The sequence below is a fragment of the Pholcus phalangioides genome, unplaced genomic scaffold, assembly GCF_987345545.1.
Source record: "Pholcus phalangioides strain wild (caught in Gottingen) unplaced genomic scaffold, Ppha-v1.0 ptg000015l_1, whole genome shotgun sequence".
Taxonomy (NCBI): Eukaryota; Metazoa; Arthropoda; class Arachnida; order Araneae; family Pholcidae; genus Pholcus; species Pholcus phalangioides.
In genome coordinates, this window is record NW_028301608.1 from 83,669,315 (window position 1) to 83,685,253 (window position 15,939).

The 15,939-nt window shown below is 42.8% G+C and overlaps 1 protein-coding gene across 1 annotated transcript in view; it reads right to left on the bottom strand.

Moving 5' to 3' along the window:
• Positions 1-2,278: 2,278 nt before the first annotated feature.
• LOC149076869 (chitin synthase chs-2-like) overlaps positions 2,279-15,939 on the bottom strand; it is a 32,877-nt gene continuing 19,216 nt past the window's right edge. Inside the window, exons 11-16 of the mRNA XM_089244593.1 lie at positions 13,684-13,884; positions 12,487-12,881; positions 7,989-8,330; positions 6,471-6,888; positions 4,017-4,730; positions 2,279-3,044 (exon numbers count right to left, since the gene is read on the bottom strand). Of these exons, the coding sequence (XP_089100719.1) occupies positions 2,659-3,044; positions 4,017-4,730; positions 6,471-6,888; positions 7,989-8,330; positions 12,487-12,881; positions 13,684-13,884 (2,456 nt within the window). The 3' untranslated portion in view covers positions 2,279-2,658. The remainder of the gene's footprint in view (positions 3,045-4,016; positions 4,731-6,470; positions 6,889-7,988; positions 8,331-12,486; positions 12,882-13,683; positions 13,885-15,939) is intronic.

A 15,939-nucleotide genomic window follows, 5' to 3' on the forward strand; every position in this document is an offset into this window, starting at 1 on the left:
TTAGATCAGTAATTGTGATCAATAACATGTGATGATGAAATGTGATGATCAATAACATCACATTATGATGTGATATCAATCATAATGTGATGATACTCTTCTTTTGACGAATTTTTACACTAAAATATGACATTCTATATATAATTGCCTTAACCATCAGAATGCACTCACCATCCACAGATGATGAGCGCATGAGCCTGCTTAATCAGCCTGTGGTGATCTGAATTTTTCTTCGTTTTAAAATGAAGTTCTTAAAATGACATAGATGGCATATGCTTATACAGGAGGCACAGGTAACAGAGCTTATGGCATTTCACTGCTGAACCGTTGTCACATAAATTAATGAAATTAATATATATCTAAGTGAATATTCACTGAGATATTTGAATATCTCAGTGAATATTTCACTTAGAATGTGGAATGTTTTTAGTTGACATCAGGTGAGACAGGGCAACGACTTGTAATTGGGCTTTGTATCTGTGGGGACGGTATAAAAAGTTAACATTTTTATTTTACTAACTATACAATCCCTTGCAACATGAATGACATATCTGAGTACTACATTTTGTTTGGAAATATGCCCCCTCCCTAGGATTAATGGTTTGCTAGTAAAATGTCATATGCCCTATTACCTATACACACTGTATATTATTCTTTTTTATTAATTATTTCACTGTTCTCTAACAGATTTGTTTGGACTATACAGGGTGATGCAAAACTCAAAGTAAAAACGTTAAGGGGAAGTATAAAATGGAATCGCATAGGAATGTATGACCAGAAACCCCTACCTGATCAGTTGGACGATAAACAAATATGCGGAAATGACAAGCCAATGTTAATCAAGCCAAAAAATTTTTATTTAGTGATACTTTACACGAGGACAGTACATGTATGCAGTGCCCGAGTGGCATGGTGGTAAGATGCTCGTCTATCATCGTGAAGGTTGTTGTCAGGGTCCCGGGTTCGAACCCAAGGGAGGAAATAGATAAGTTATTTTCCCTGACGAACTCAAGGCGACCACCGATAGGCAGCGCCTTCACTTCCAACCCATCTCACTAATGGCAGTAAATTGCAATATAGCGATATGGCCAGAGTTGGTGTTTGGTGAAGTAGTATGTGTATGCATTAAGTTTAACAACAAGTGCTCAAAGTTCTTACTATCCACAGTTATACATGTTTCGCAATGGTGATACAATAATTGTCGAACCCTTTAAAAAATACCTGGCATTTTGTGGATCTTTACAGCTGTGGCCGAGATTCTTGCGACGAGGTCTGTGACAGAGTCAATGGGCATCTCGTAGACCATGACTTTCAGGGTCCCTTACAAGAAGAAATCCAGTGTAGATAAATTGGGCGATCGTGGTGGCCCCACCAGGATAGCAGTGCCCTCAAGCATGCATAACTGTGGATGGTAAGAACTTTAAGCACTTGTTGTGAAACTTAACGTGTGCACGTACTGTCCTCGTGTAAAGTATCACTAAATAAAGTTTTTCCACCCATTATTGGCTTGTCATTTCTGCATCTCCATTCATCCTCACTGATTAGGTGGAGTTTCCGGTCATACATGCCTATGTGATTTTGTTTTGTTTTTGTGTTATTTACCTCCCCTAAAAGTTTGTACCTTCAGTTTTGAATCTCCCTGTATATAGCAGACATGCATTATTTAGTGGTAGAGTGCCTGTCTACAGCTAATCACTATTTTCTCAGCGATTGTGAGTTTGAACCCATGTTCTCTATTTGTATCACATCTTTCTCCCGATTGTATTATACCATGAAACCTATATGAAATATAATGCCAAAAGACTGAAATAATGTATTTTAGACAGGTTTCTATTTTATAAAGGTGCTCATAAAAGCATTAATGAACAATAGGATTATTTTTGATTCCGTCGAAGATAGGTTCCATCTCATTGTGTCCGTCTGAGGGTGGGATGACAAAAAATTTATATAAATGTTCTATAAAACTTGATAAATATAACGATACAACCAATAAACTTATCGGTTGCATTTGCTCGAATGTAACTGATTAGCTTATTGGTTGCATTTGCTCAAATGTAACTGATTAGCTTATTGGTTGCATATGCTGGAATGTAACCAATGAGCTTATTAGTTGATTTTTTTCAAGTTTTATAAAAGTTTAATATAAGATGCTTTATAAAACTTGAAAAAAACAACCAATAAACGTATCAGTTACATGGAATGTAACCAATAGGCTTATTGGTTGTTTTTTTTTTTTTTTGCCTTATGTAGATCTTTTATCAAACTTTTATAGTGTAATCCTGGCCTTTGATAGGTTTCACTGTATTTTCAATTGTACGAGTTTGAGTTGGAAAAAAAAGGGAAATTTTTTTACTCTGCCGTTTTGAGAAAAGCATTTTTCTGACTATTCTAGCAGCCTAGGGGTTAATTTTTCAGCTGATATACAAGACTAATGTTATGAAAGCAGCTGTTAATATATTTATTATGAACATTATTGGCTAAAGTCGTTTATGTGCCCTTTCAATGTTTTATATGAGTACATATTAGAACTGTCTTTTACAGTAAGAGTCTGCATTTTTTTCCTTTCAAGGATGACACAACAGTTTCGGTTATATAATATAATATATATTAATGTCTTGTGGATGGAAGGAAGAGTATTTCTTTCCCGAGATGATTTTTTCAAAGTCTTTCTTCCGCTATAACTTCTTTGTCTGATGTTTCCTTGAAGTTTCCGGATTTAATACTTTCACTTTTGTCGTAGACTTGGAAACGAACGCTCCGGTGCGATGTCGCTGCGGGTGATCGACGGTCCTTGGGCGACGAGTGTCGGCTTGGCTCGAAACTGTCGACGGAAGAGTCATTATCGTAGCCGTCATCGGTGATTCCACTGCAAATGCTTCCGTCACCGAAAGCTTTGTTCAGTCTCATCAGGTCGAATCTTTGACTTTTGGTCAGAGTGGGCGTCGTTGCCCTGGACAAGACATGCTCTGAAGCTCTTTTCTTCAAAGCTTTCAACGTCTCTGGGTTTCTACTGAGTCGTCTCAGTTTCTGTATCACTGGCGAATCTGGGTTAGAGAGAGAGAGATTTGTATCTTTTCACTTTCAAAATTTTACAAAGTTACAGGAACAAGCATGCATTTTGATGCATGCTCCGTGATGGTTAACGAGTGGTGAAATAAAGGATATTTGGCGCCCTCACCGGTTCGCGGTGCGAGGCCTTCTGCTCCCCTCCCCTTCTAGTGACGGCTCAACTTGACAGTTTCATTTATAATTGAATTATTGTGATCATCGGTACTTTGTGTATCTAACTAGGGTCGTCGTTAAGAGGTATCATATATAGGCCCACCCCCTCCTACCTATGTAGAAATACATGCCAACCAATTCACTTACTCTCAAAAACTGTAACCAGATCTTATAATCACGAGGTGCTTCTGTATTTGAGGCTTGGGTGGGCCCATGCTTTTACTTTGTGTGAACCAGGGGTTCATAACTTATGGCTCGCGCCACTTACGCTTGGGTCGCAGGGGCTTCCGAGATTGGTCGTTCAAATCCACTTACACCTAGAGATTCTTAAGTTATTGGTCACGACCCAAATTTGATTCGCAGGGGCTTCCGAGACGGGTCGTGCAAATTCACTTAGTGAGAAATTCTTGAGCTATGGGTCGTACAAATCCACCTATAAATACTGTTATAAATGAGCTTCCACTAGTCTTAATTTCGAAAAACAAGCAGTCCCATGGATCGCGAAGCAGATCTTGTTATTAATTTAAGGGTTCCGGCTGATCTAACTTGTAAGGAATTCGGTGACATATAGTAGCATAGGCGCCGGAGCTTAGGGCTGAGGCCATTTGAACCCCTCTCAATAATTTCGGAAAAACAATGCAATGCACCTTCCCTCTCCTGCATACGCGCTTGAATCTCGTATGTGCAGGACGACCATCAACTTTCAGCCGCCGCCCCCCCCCCAATGTTTTCTTAATGCCATCACCTCTGTGTAGTACATTTTATCAGAAAAGAAAAACCTTAATTATATATACCTGGTGGTAATGATACTCCGAGAATCTGGTACCTCTCGCGGAAGGCGTCGTCTAGAGTCTGGTACTTTGTGGGTCTTCTCGCGTTGGATGCTACCACTTTCTGGACCGATCGACTTTCGTCCGGCCTGAGTTTCTGCAAGACTCGCGCTATGGTCACGGCGTTTTCGTCGATCTTGTTCTCGGCGTTCGCTGCCGGAACCCGCTTGCGATCGCAGCAGCTGGCACCCAGGTCTGTCGACGCTAAGATATGCGTCACGGTCTCGAGTCTGTGGAAGAGCATCGCGACGAATTGTATGACTAGGATCAGAGTGAAAAAGAACGCGAGCACCAGGTTGACGGGTTCGAGCTTCATCGGGTCGGTCGCCACGAACACCTCGTTCAGTGACGGCACGTAAGTTATGTTGGCCTTCGCGTTCAACGGCCAGTCGACGTGTAAGGTCTCTTTCTGCATCTGCAGCAAGAAAACGATGAGTATGAAGAGCGAGTTGAGCATCAGGAGCCCGAAGACAACTTTGTTCCGGAGATCTTTGAGTTGCTTGGCGATTCTGGCTTTCTCCTGGGGATCGTCGTCCAACGGGTGCAAATATATTCGTATTAGATCTTTCCAGAATTCTGTCTCTCCATCTGCGAGGTATTTTATTGGACCGTTCTTCAGGTGTTCGTCGGTCAGCCAAGAAGGTATCGGATCTGGTTGGCTGTAGATGTGATTCTCTTCTGTAAAAGCGACATCAGGAAACATTAGCTTGAGATTTAACTCCCTTCATGTAAATGCTTTTGGCAAAAAATATGAAGGATGTCTATTAGAAGTATCGGCGATAATTCTAAAAAACTGGTTTCCTTGTTCGCATCATAGAAACAGGAGGAAGAAGGGGGAAAACATTGCTGTTGGCAAGTAAAGGATGCCCCATAAATTCGGAAATAGTTTAAGAATGCGTAAAAATTGAAGGAATTGGTATATTCAAATGCGGTTTGGAAAAAAAAATTATTCTCACAAAGTGATTTTTTTTGGTACTGGGAAAAAAAATTCAAATTTTTGTCGATAGAGCGCGCTGCATGAAATGACCCGAACCTTTTTTCAATCTCTTTTGTGTCCGAAACGTTCGTAAAGTTTCGGTCGGCGATTCGTAGCTAAGGTAAAACAACTTCACCAATAGTGCTTTCCCCACCAATGTCAAGGTCACAATGAGAACCTTAGGTAAGCGCCTGGAATAAATTCAGTAATTAGCTGTGAATCGTACACCTTGCATTTTGTAGGATTCCGATTTGCATATTTCCAGTGATTTGCTTTCGGGCAGCGCTCTCTGTCGACAAAAATGTAAACATTCTTTTTGTGTAACGAAAATAATCCCCTCCATGATAATAACTTTCTCGCGAACCGTAGCTATTCAAATACACAAATTCCTTCAGTTTTATGAATTTTTAAACTATTTACGAATTTATGGGGCATCCTGTTTATAAGAGTGCAGCAGATTTCTCTTTCCCCCATCTTCCCCTACGTATTTTTTTTCTCTTAGATGTGTATATAGTAGAAAGATACATTATTATTGGGGGGAAGGGAGGAAAAAAATAGCTTTTTCGTTCATAGATTTACAATAAAGCTTCATGGTGATGAAAAGAGCTCACCGTCCATGTAAGCTCCAGGAGAGCTGGGGATAAATTTCTTCCAATTGCGTTTGGACGCAATAACGTTTATCTCGTCCGAGATCGTTAAGGGGTTAAAAGATAATGGAGAATTATATTATGAGAAATCGAATCTTTCTATCTAAATGCTGGAAGAGAGTTTTAACTAGGGTCACCGATCAGGGTATTTTTTATTGATGAACGGCTTAGGTTTCCTGCACATTGTTCAGCGGTGGTCAAAAAATCGGATAGAATGCTCGGTTTCATTCTCAAAAAGGTCTCTGCGCTCACCAAAGGTGATCATTCCACTTTTCCGGGACTTAGTTCGTCATGGATCGGAGTATGCCACCAGGTTTTGGAGACCATACTTACAGAGGGACATTGACTTGGTCGAGGGGGGTGCAGCGAAGAGAAACGCGTGCACTTGATGGCACTCTGGGTTTAAGCTATGAACAAAGATTTGATTTTTTGAAAATGTTAACATCTTGGGGAATATGACAAGCGGTGAGTTATTAATGCATCGTCAAATCAACTGCTTCGACAAGGGGACCATAATTCTAGGTTGTGGTGTCACAGGGAATTTTTCTCTAATAGGGTTGTCAGTAAATGGAATAACTTACCTCCGGGGGTCGTGAATTCTAACACAATTGACACGTTTAAAAAAACGATAAACATATTAGGATAAATGGGGGTAATAATTATTGGTTTTTTATTGCCGGTTGCTGTATTTTTGATATAATTTAGATATATATTCGACATTCATATTGTTTATGGACATCTTTTTTCAATTTTGCCTGTTGAGGCCTTTGTATTTGTAAAAGAGTGCTCTCGTACCTTCTTCGGGTTGATTTTGATCGCCATCTACGACGTCATCCGTTTGATAGCAGTCGTCGTCTTCGTCATCCTCACCCCTATAGTCTTCGTATTCGTTCTCGGAAACTTCCGGGACACTGCGCAGGAGTTCTTTCCGGATATTTGGCATCCGGATCAGTGACGATTTCCTTCTTACGCCGAGAGTTCTATTGGCGAACTTTTCGAGCTGCTTCTGGAGACCATCGACTTGTTCCCCGAGAGATGTCAGCTTTTCTCCAATCATGGCAGACTGCCTGTCCACGCTAGAGGTCGGGTGAGCGCAGCAAACGCAGCGAAACACGTCTCCAAGAGCGAAGGTTACACCACCTTCATCCAGATTCGGGGTTCCTTCATTTTTTCTGTTACGCAGGATCCAGCTCTGGTATTTGTTCACCTTGACCTGTGGGTGAGCCAATGAAAACGGTTATTCATGGAAACGCCAATCAGTTCGAAGACAATACGTTAATTGTTTTCTAATCCAAGCTCACATGGACACCGTAAAATCTGTCTAAGGATCCCCAAGAGGTCCGTGGACCTCCTGGTTAAGAGCTTATACTCTCAATTCCTCAAACACAGTCTATTATAGACGTCAGAAGATGCATAAACTATGCTTACATAAGGAGTTCTTAACCTTTTGCGTTCCATGAACCCCGTACAATACTGCAGGGGTTCTCAAACTGTGTGCAGCTGCACCCTAGTGCGACTCCAACCTTTGTCAAGGGCGCAGCGGAGCTGTCACCCTAACAAAAGTTTTTCGAAAATATTCTTTGTTAAACAGCTCTGGGGAGCCGGTGGAGCTCGCCGCGGATAAACATTGCATCACTAAATAGGAAACGGGCCGCGGGTGGAAAAGGTTTGAGAGCCCCTCTGCAATAATGTATTAATAAAATGAAGGTAACGGACCCCTTCTATAAACAAAATGAAAGCCATGAACCACCTTGTTTCAATAAAATTAAAGATTCTTGTACCAATAAATGAAGGTCATGGGGACCCCCCCCCCTTTTTTTTTAGAAAAACATTCAGTACATACTAAAAAAATTAGTTAATCGTTTTCCCATCCAAAGTAAAGCTAGAGCCACACTCATGTCTAGCCTGGCGAATAGTCATTCACAAATATTTGCTTCCAATGTTTGCCTTCCTCTGCTAAAAAGAACGGGGAGATGGGGGGGTGGAGGACGAATCACCGAGGGTGTGTGTAGGGGACGAAGACGAATGTCCATACTCGCCCTTCCGCCTATGCCAATAATAAATTTTTCACAGAAAGGGGTGATCACCCCCTTCGCCCTTTCCCTGTGTCCGCTTATGGTATGGTGTTAAGAGAGGAAATCGTGCATACTTGAACAAAAACATTTAAGATTCGTGCTTGTCAGGCTATTTAAAAAAAAAAAATCAACAAAATTTATTGTTCTTGTTATTCTTTTACGGAGTCTGGCAACGATTTCTCGTCTGGAAGGAAGGAAGGGAGGGACGTCTTAAATGAAACTGATTAAGGATACTCACTTTGTCCGGTTTTTTAGCTTCCTGTTGGCTGGGAGGAGCTTTAACGGTTGTCGCCGCGACCTCTCTCGTGCCCCAAGACACCACGTACAAGTTGATCATGGAGTACAGGGTCAGCAGCAAGTACATGGACGGTACGCTCAAGAAGTAGAGGAGGCCATGCGCCACGCACCAGAATTCCTGGGGATGGAGAATCGCAGATACGAGGAAGCTGGCTGCAAGTGACAGCAGGAAAATGGCCGACGGTGAACTGATGCCGTCTTCGACTAACTGCAAGGAGATTCCCACCAGAACTGCCATCATCAGCAGAGCGTATCCGGCGCTTAACACTTCCGCAATAAAGATCTGCAGGCGACATTTTTAGAAAGTTGAGGTACGTTCAGATATTGCAGTAGCATTTTCAACATCCATTCAACCATTAGATAAATTAAAACAATAATATACTCATACAAGGATGACGTCACTCTCCGCTACCATACGAAGGTTTTTTTTAACAACTGGCTGTTGCGAAGATATATTTTGGAAAGAGAGAAAATTCAACTGCCCCTGCGGGGAATTGAACCCACGTCCTTTCACTTTCCGGGTGAACGCACTAGACTACAGAGGCACCGAATCCCTCAATCTTTCCTTGGAGCTCGTGTACACTGAAAGGGACCGTACATGGACGGCCGAACCAGACTCAAGCCAAGCTCACAACTGCTGACGCTGCCACCAGATGGTGACTTATACAAGGATTCAGTGTACACGAGCTCCAAGAAAAGATTGAGAGATTCGATGCCTCTGTAGTCTAGTGGTCTAGGGCGTTCTACCGGAAAGTGAAAGGACGTGGGTTCGATTCCCCACAGGGGCAGTTGAATTTTCTCTTTTTCCAAAATATATCTTCGCAACAGCCAGTTGTTAAAAAAACCTTCGAATAATAAATATACTCCCCCGGTCAAAAAAATAATGATAATAATAACGCACCAAGAAAGAATAGTCGAATCGCTACGAAATTAGACAAATAGACAGGCAGTTGCATTATATTTAGTAAGCAAATGGTTGGAATTCGCGAAAGAATCGTGCGAATGTTCCCGCCACCAGAGGGCGTAAAACTGTTTCTCCCGTTGCTGTTCAAGATGTCCTCGGAGACTGCTTTTGTGAACTGTACCTCTGTTTTCACTCGATAAACTATTGTTGATTGCTGAAAACTCCTTTAACCACTTCGCTTACAAGCGATTGGCAAGAAATTCGGATGATCTCCGTTTGACAAATTGGCGATAAATATGATGCCCTTGTTCTAACGTAATGGCATGTTAGAAAAAAGAAGGAAAAAGTAGAAAAGTAAGAAAAAATAGTAAGGAAAACGGCATATTATACTATTCTCTCTTATCTGTAGAGAGTAGGTATGAAATATATTTCTCTTTTCACCCTCACCTACCTGTTCTCTTTCCCATCTTATGTACATGTATACAGTAGAACCTATTTAACCTTAGAGTAGAAGCTTTTCACCTCCTCATCACGGTGGTGAAAAGAACTACTTTTTTTTCATAGGGTTGCAACAAAGTTTCGAAGTGATGGGGAGACAGGAAAGGAAACCGAGAGACTTGTTTGAATTTATTCCACTGGCTTTTGGAGGACGCAATATTACATAAAGTGGTTAAGACGCATTCAAGGACTTCTTACGCAACTGCGGGACTTGGAACGAAACGAGATGGCATCATCGAATTGAGCCAAGCGGGGTGGACAAATTGAATTATTGCCCTCAACTTGACCGTTGTGGGCAAGCCGTTAGGAGATGCTGGAAGCAGTGGATGTGTAAAGGCATGCACTGGCGTCAAATAGGCTCTCGGCCTGGTCGCTAAACCGTAGGGAGGATAGCTTCATCTGTAGGCAACCCCAAGCAGCGATACCCTCTACCAACGATGGCTGCACCGACCGTGCAATCTCAGATGCCGTATCCGCCAAGAAACTTTGTATCACACCGTATCGCTTCCAGACTGTTAAGAGAAGGAGGTTTTTTTCTCACAGCACAAGCTGTATCTGTGCCATTTTCAGCCTGACATCGTCTACTCCGTTTGTAATGGCGTCAGCAGCGACAAACCTGAACAGCTGTGGATTGGTACCTTATAGTCTTCAGCGCCGAATTGCTATTCTGTTTAACGTTCCAAAGTGCGGTCGGTTCGCCAACGACACCCCTTTGACCAGCGGACGAAGAGTGCCTATTCTTTGAAAACACATACGGTCCCAACTGTAGGTGTGGTGGTCTAGGAAGCCATCACTTACGATAGTCGGTGATCTCTAGTCGTGATACAGCGAATCATAATTGCTCAACGATATTGTCTAGGAAATCTGTCACACGTTTTATCACTAATAGCAGGACTATCAGCAGGAACGTTTCAGCATGTCTGTGCCGCCGCTGTGGTGGTCGAGTGGTCATAGTGACGGACTCGCATCGCGAGGATCCGAGTTCGAACTCCACCGTCGCCTCAGTGGTGATCGGCTGAAATTGGTTTCCTGTGGTTCTCGACTTCGAGGCGTGAATGCAAGCTGTTCTCCCCATTGAAAAGTCTCGCCACAGAGAGCAACAGGCCCTACACACAACGATACAATTATATAATCATTACACTTCACTCGTAGTTGGAAAAACTGGTGGCAGATGGCAGCAATACACATAACAAACATTACACAGAAACAAACTTCACGTCAGGGTTTCACTACACGTACACGCGCATTCCAACATGTACCAATTCGTTAGAGGTTCCGCAGAGGAATATGGACGAGGTACATGTATGGTTCAGTAGTAGTAGCATGTCTGTGCCAAATTGAAACGCTTCCCTGACCGGCTTACTCACCTGACTCATTGCCAATTGAGCAGATACGGGACCAGCTGGGACGACGACTTCACCTACCTGCGAGCTTGCAGGAACTAGAGGCCCAGTTGCAACAAACATGAAAAAATCTACACCAGATCAACACGCGGAACCTGTATGCATCAATGCCATGCCAGACCGTATTTTCTTTCCTTTTTCCTGTATCCACCTTAGAGGCGGCTCAACAAGGCACTATTCTTTTTGTGTGTCACTGTGCTGTTCAGCACTTTAAATTGACATTTTGTGCTGATATTGTTAACATTAATACACTTTGGATTCGACCGAAACATGGCTCATGTAATTGTTATAGTAAAGTGTATTAATGTTAACAATATCAGCACAAAATGTCAATTTATAGTGCTGAACCAAGAAGAAAACTTTGGATTCTACCGAAACATGGCTCATGTAATTGTTATAGTAAAGTTTTCTTCTTGGTGCGTTATTTTTGTTTGACCAGGAGTATAAGAATTAGGTGTCTTCAGGGGCTGTGTCTTTGTAGTACCATAGTCTCCTGGGCCAATAAAAAAAAGAATTATCCAATAACCTTTCCTCCCCCCATAAAAATTTCCCCAAAAGTGGGTAATATCGCCCCCCATTATGTTCTAGAAACTACGTACAGGGTGTTCTGTTAATGGACCGACAAACTTAGAGTGTTGTTAGTGGACATCAAGAGGAACAAAAATTTGCAATGGAACATGGTGTCGCAAACCATGTTGAGAGAGTAAAAATCGCGAAAAACGCATGCAGGTTTCGACGTCACGCTGGAACGACAAAAAGTACAATAATAACTACAAAAAAAGATTTATTTGATTAATTATTACAAGAGTAGCTGACGTCATTGCACAGTCTACAACGACGTAAAAACGATTCTCGGACGCGTTCGAAGATACTGAATATGCTTTTGATGTCCGTTTCGTCGTCCGCAGCGCGCGTGATCCTACCCCAGCACACGCGTTTCGCGACGCTGCTTACAATGATATGGTGAGCGAACCCAACGAACGCATTCAGCGATCAACTGACATCCACGTCAGTTCGTCTCCTCTGGACTCAGAGCCCGCATGCGTTTTTTCGCGATTTTTACTCTCTCAACGTGGTTTGCGACACCATGTTCCATTGCAATTTTTGTTCCTCTTGATGCCTACTAACAACCCTCTGAGTTTGTCGGCCCATTAACAGAACACCCTGTATAGAAGGAAAAGCAGTTATTTAATTTTTATTCTGTCTGTATTGTATCTGATCGTACGTTGTCTGAATGACGCCATTCTATGACTCCAGGGGTTTTTAAATTGATTCTTGGCCTCTCTCTCCCTCTATTGGCGTTCAAAATATTAATATTTAAAAAATCAATTTTTGCGCGACCCATAATTGTTCCGCTGGATTTTTTAAAGTATTTTGCGCATGTTTAAATGAGTAGAACCAATGGCGATTTTTCAAAACATTTTGAAGACGTCACCTTGGGACCTTTATTCGTGAGTTTACTCCTTTTCCACTCAAAATTATTAGAAGGGTTGTGCCGAAATGAGTACTAGAGGGTCGTACCGTGAATGGGACAGTAAATTTTCGTTTCTGGTTGTGGCCCTGGCGCAAGATAATGTGTATTGGAGGGGATATATGCACCAAAGTCAAAACTCGTATACTGTATAGGTACATACCTGAGTGTCGTTCTTTGCGAAGAAACAGATCACGATGAAGATTCCTATCGGCACGAAGTTGGCGACGAACGACTGCCAGTTCGAGATGCCAAGCGCGGACACCATCGCTCCGAGCAGCATCAAGAATATCGTGCCGGGTCCGAGAATCGTCCCCGCCATCAACAGCGCCTGGTAGGCTATGTAAGGTAGGGATATGCTGTCGTTGCAGGCCACCGTCCTCTTGTAGTGGAGGAGGAGGTCCATAATATTGGCCATGGTGGACGGCGCCCATCGACGCCTCTGCGTGTAGAACTCGGCGAACGTTTCGGGGCAGTGCGTGTACGCGTCCGACGCCGCACTGTACTCGACCCTGTAGCCTCGTTGCAACAGCAGCGTGCACAGCCAACGATCTTCACCTTGAGAGGGAAAAAGTGCCAAAATTTCATTTCCCACGTTCGTCCATTTCCCAAGTAGGCAGAAATCGAAATTCTGTGGAATACAACCAGTGTCGTATTTAAGAGGAGGGGGGACTTATACCGGGCTATACCTCAGGGTGAAAAGTTCGGAGGGGCGAAACATTAGTAGAGTAGGAGGTGTGCGGCAAAACTGGTATAGCTCCCACCATAAATCCGCCCTAGTCCAGAGAGCGAGGTAGTAGGCCACAGAATGTGACCAAAAGAGTGATTTAGATAGTTTGAAAGCATGTGAGTGAACAAAAGAGTGTGCAAGCATTTTAATGACCAAAAGAGTGACGCAGTGTGTGCAAGTATGTGAATTATCAAAAGTATGACTTAAAAATCGAGGGACCAGGTTAGTGAGTGGCCCAAAAGCGTGACCTCGAGAGAGTACGAGAGCATGGATCTGATCAAAAGAAAGACCTACAGCGTATGAAAGCACGTAAACCTGAGCTAGAGAGTGAGACCAAGTCAGCGAGTGACCGAAATCGTGAGCCAGAGTGTGTGTGTGTGCAAGTGCAAGCATGTGAATGACCAAAAGAGTGACTTAAAGACACTGGTTTATTTGTAGGAGAGGAGGGTTTAAGCGGGTTATATCAGGGGGGGAGGGTGAATTCCATGAATGAGTGATCAAGAAAATTAGAATAGAATGGGAGAAGGGCCGCCAAATTAGAAGAGCCCACTGGTGGTATAAAAACGTAAATCCGCCTCTGAATACAACTCATGATATAAATTACTAATGCGTATAGGAAAAGATAATCACCTTGGTCGTATTGTATGAAGTCCATGGCTTCTTTAGCCGTGGTCGTGTAGGTTTTCATGACGTTGTCGTCCATCAGAGCTTTTGCCCTGATCAGCGAGAAGCAACCGGGACTGCAGAGGACGCACCCGATCATGTGCTCCGTCGCTTTCTGCAACCAATGCCCGATCGCGTACTCGAACTTCTGATAATACGCCATCGCACCTGAATACCGGAACAGAAACAAAAATGTCTGCATATAGATCGAATCAATATATATATATATCTCTATTCTATAATATAAAATCACAAATTCGAAAAGGGCCTGTTTCTATGCAACGGAAATCGGTGACGATTTTGGGTGAAGTTTTCATTTAACTCTTGAATATATCGGGAACCGTTTGACCCATAGGGACTGAATTACGTGTATGTACCGAAAGGCGTGCCCCCCCCCCCCACACCCTGCAGCAGGGCCCCTTGGCTGGGATAGTTGGCCCCCCAAACCAGATTTTTCTCGGGCCCCTCTGTGGTTAATTTATGTTGTTAGTTTTTTGCTGCCTTCGTCTGAGGAGGTCGTGTTACATTGCTTTTAATAAAACTTTCCGGATACACCCATCCTTCGGGAACGCTTCGATATCTCTACGAGATGGGAAGCGGGGTGTGTCCGGTCGTCAAAGGTTAATTTATAGTGTGAAAAATCAGAAAGTGGTAAAAATCTTTCCGGCACCTGTCAGCCCTGCCCTTGTAGCAAGTTCTTTACCTGTCGATTCTGGGGCGATCACCGATGGATGGAGCCTTCATTTCCCACCCAACTCCTCTGGTTGGAAATTGCCGTATGGCGATATATAACCGGAGTTGGTGTGCGGTAAAGAGAGATTCCTGCCCTTGTGGGGGGGCCATGTCGAGAGGTATGTATATGTATAATATACATGTATCACCAGTGCTCGCAACACACAGGGTTGGAGTACCCAGGGCGTGGCATTGCACATATACCTTCATGGAGAAGTTAAATGATTTCATTTCCAGGGGCCTTTGACGGAGTATAAAAAGTAAAATGAGTATAAAAAGCTGAAAACCTGAAACCCTGATTGGTGATGCAGAGGTTTCAACGAGTAGCAATAACTCGTCAAGACCCTCTCCATCATCGCTCTGCCGATTCAACAAGCAGTAGTGCAAAAAATGTCATGGCTGGATAAGTTAACTAATTTTGGGGACACCTTACGTTCACCTGACGCCTTAAAGGTCTATGAGAGGGGGGAAAAACAAACATAACCGGGTTCCGCCGGGGCTACCCAAACAAAACAAAATAAATTGGTCACCCCAGTAATCCATAATGAAGGATTAGAATGCTTATTATGAGTAAATACGATTAAATATGAACGAGTGAAAGCTTCATACTTATGTACACTAGAATTTCCTACTCATAAAAAAAGACTGCCGTTCGGAATCGACAGCAAATTGTAGGTTCCGGTCTAATTAGCCCTCGTGTGCGGAATATGACGGTGGTGAGACAAAAATGATCATTGATCTAACAGGCACAGTAAAACTGCCGAGTGGTTTATTTCTGAATTCGGAAGACAGGTGGCAGAAATTTTCTTAAAAAAAGAACGCGCGAATCTTCTGCATCATTTATTTAGGGTTACCACACATCCTCTTTTTTATTTATGTCATTTCAAGCGTCTTCCTACGTTTCGGGAAATTCTTTTTTTGTCCTTTTTTCAGGTTTCCGGAATTATTTTTCTTTATTTTCTGGGGAACGTATTTTTTTTTGCACTTTGAGAAGCACACATGTATCTCTCTTCATGGATATGAGCGCTTATGTGTTTTTCCCCCACACACACGTTGACCAACAGCTGACGAAATCCCCTGATTTTTGTTTTCTTTACTTATTTAGCAGTTCTGTTTTAGATGGGCAAAATTATTGCTGTGGCCGGTTTTATTGGTTAGAATAGGGCTGTTGTGAAAATTTGAAAAAGTGACGTACTAAGGGTGCACGTGCGGGCGTCCTCCTTTCTTAGTTTTCGAATCCGTTAACCCTACATTCATTCGAATTCTTCTTCTGTACAAATATTACAAAGGCCACATCAGGTGTCCAACGAGGTGGCTGAAAAAAAAGATGCCCGTAAGAAATATGGATGTCAAATGTAATCGAGATCAGGAGGAAGAAGATATTGGAGGAACTTCATCTTTTTGTCGTTGCGCAGGTCGCGTGGGCCTCGCAATGGACTCGCATCGCGAGCAGCCAGGTTCGAATCCCGTTCGAGGCACAGTAGTGGTCTG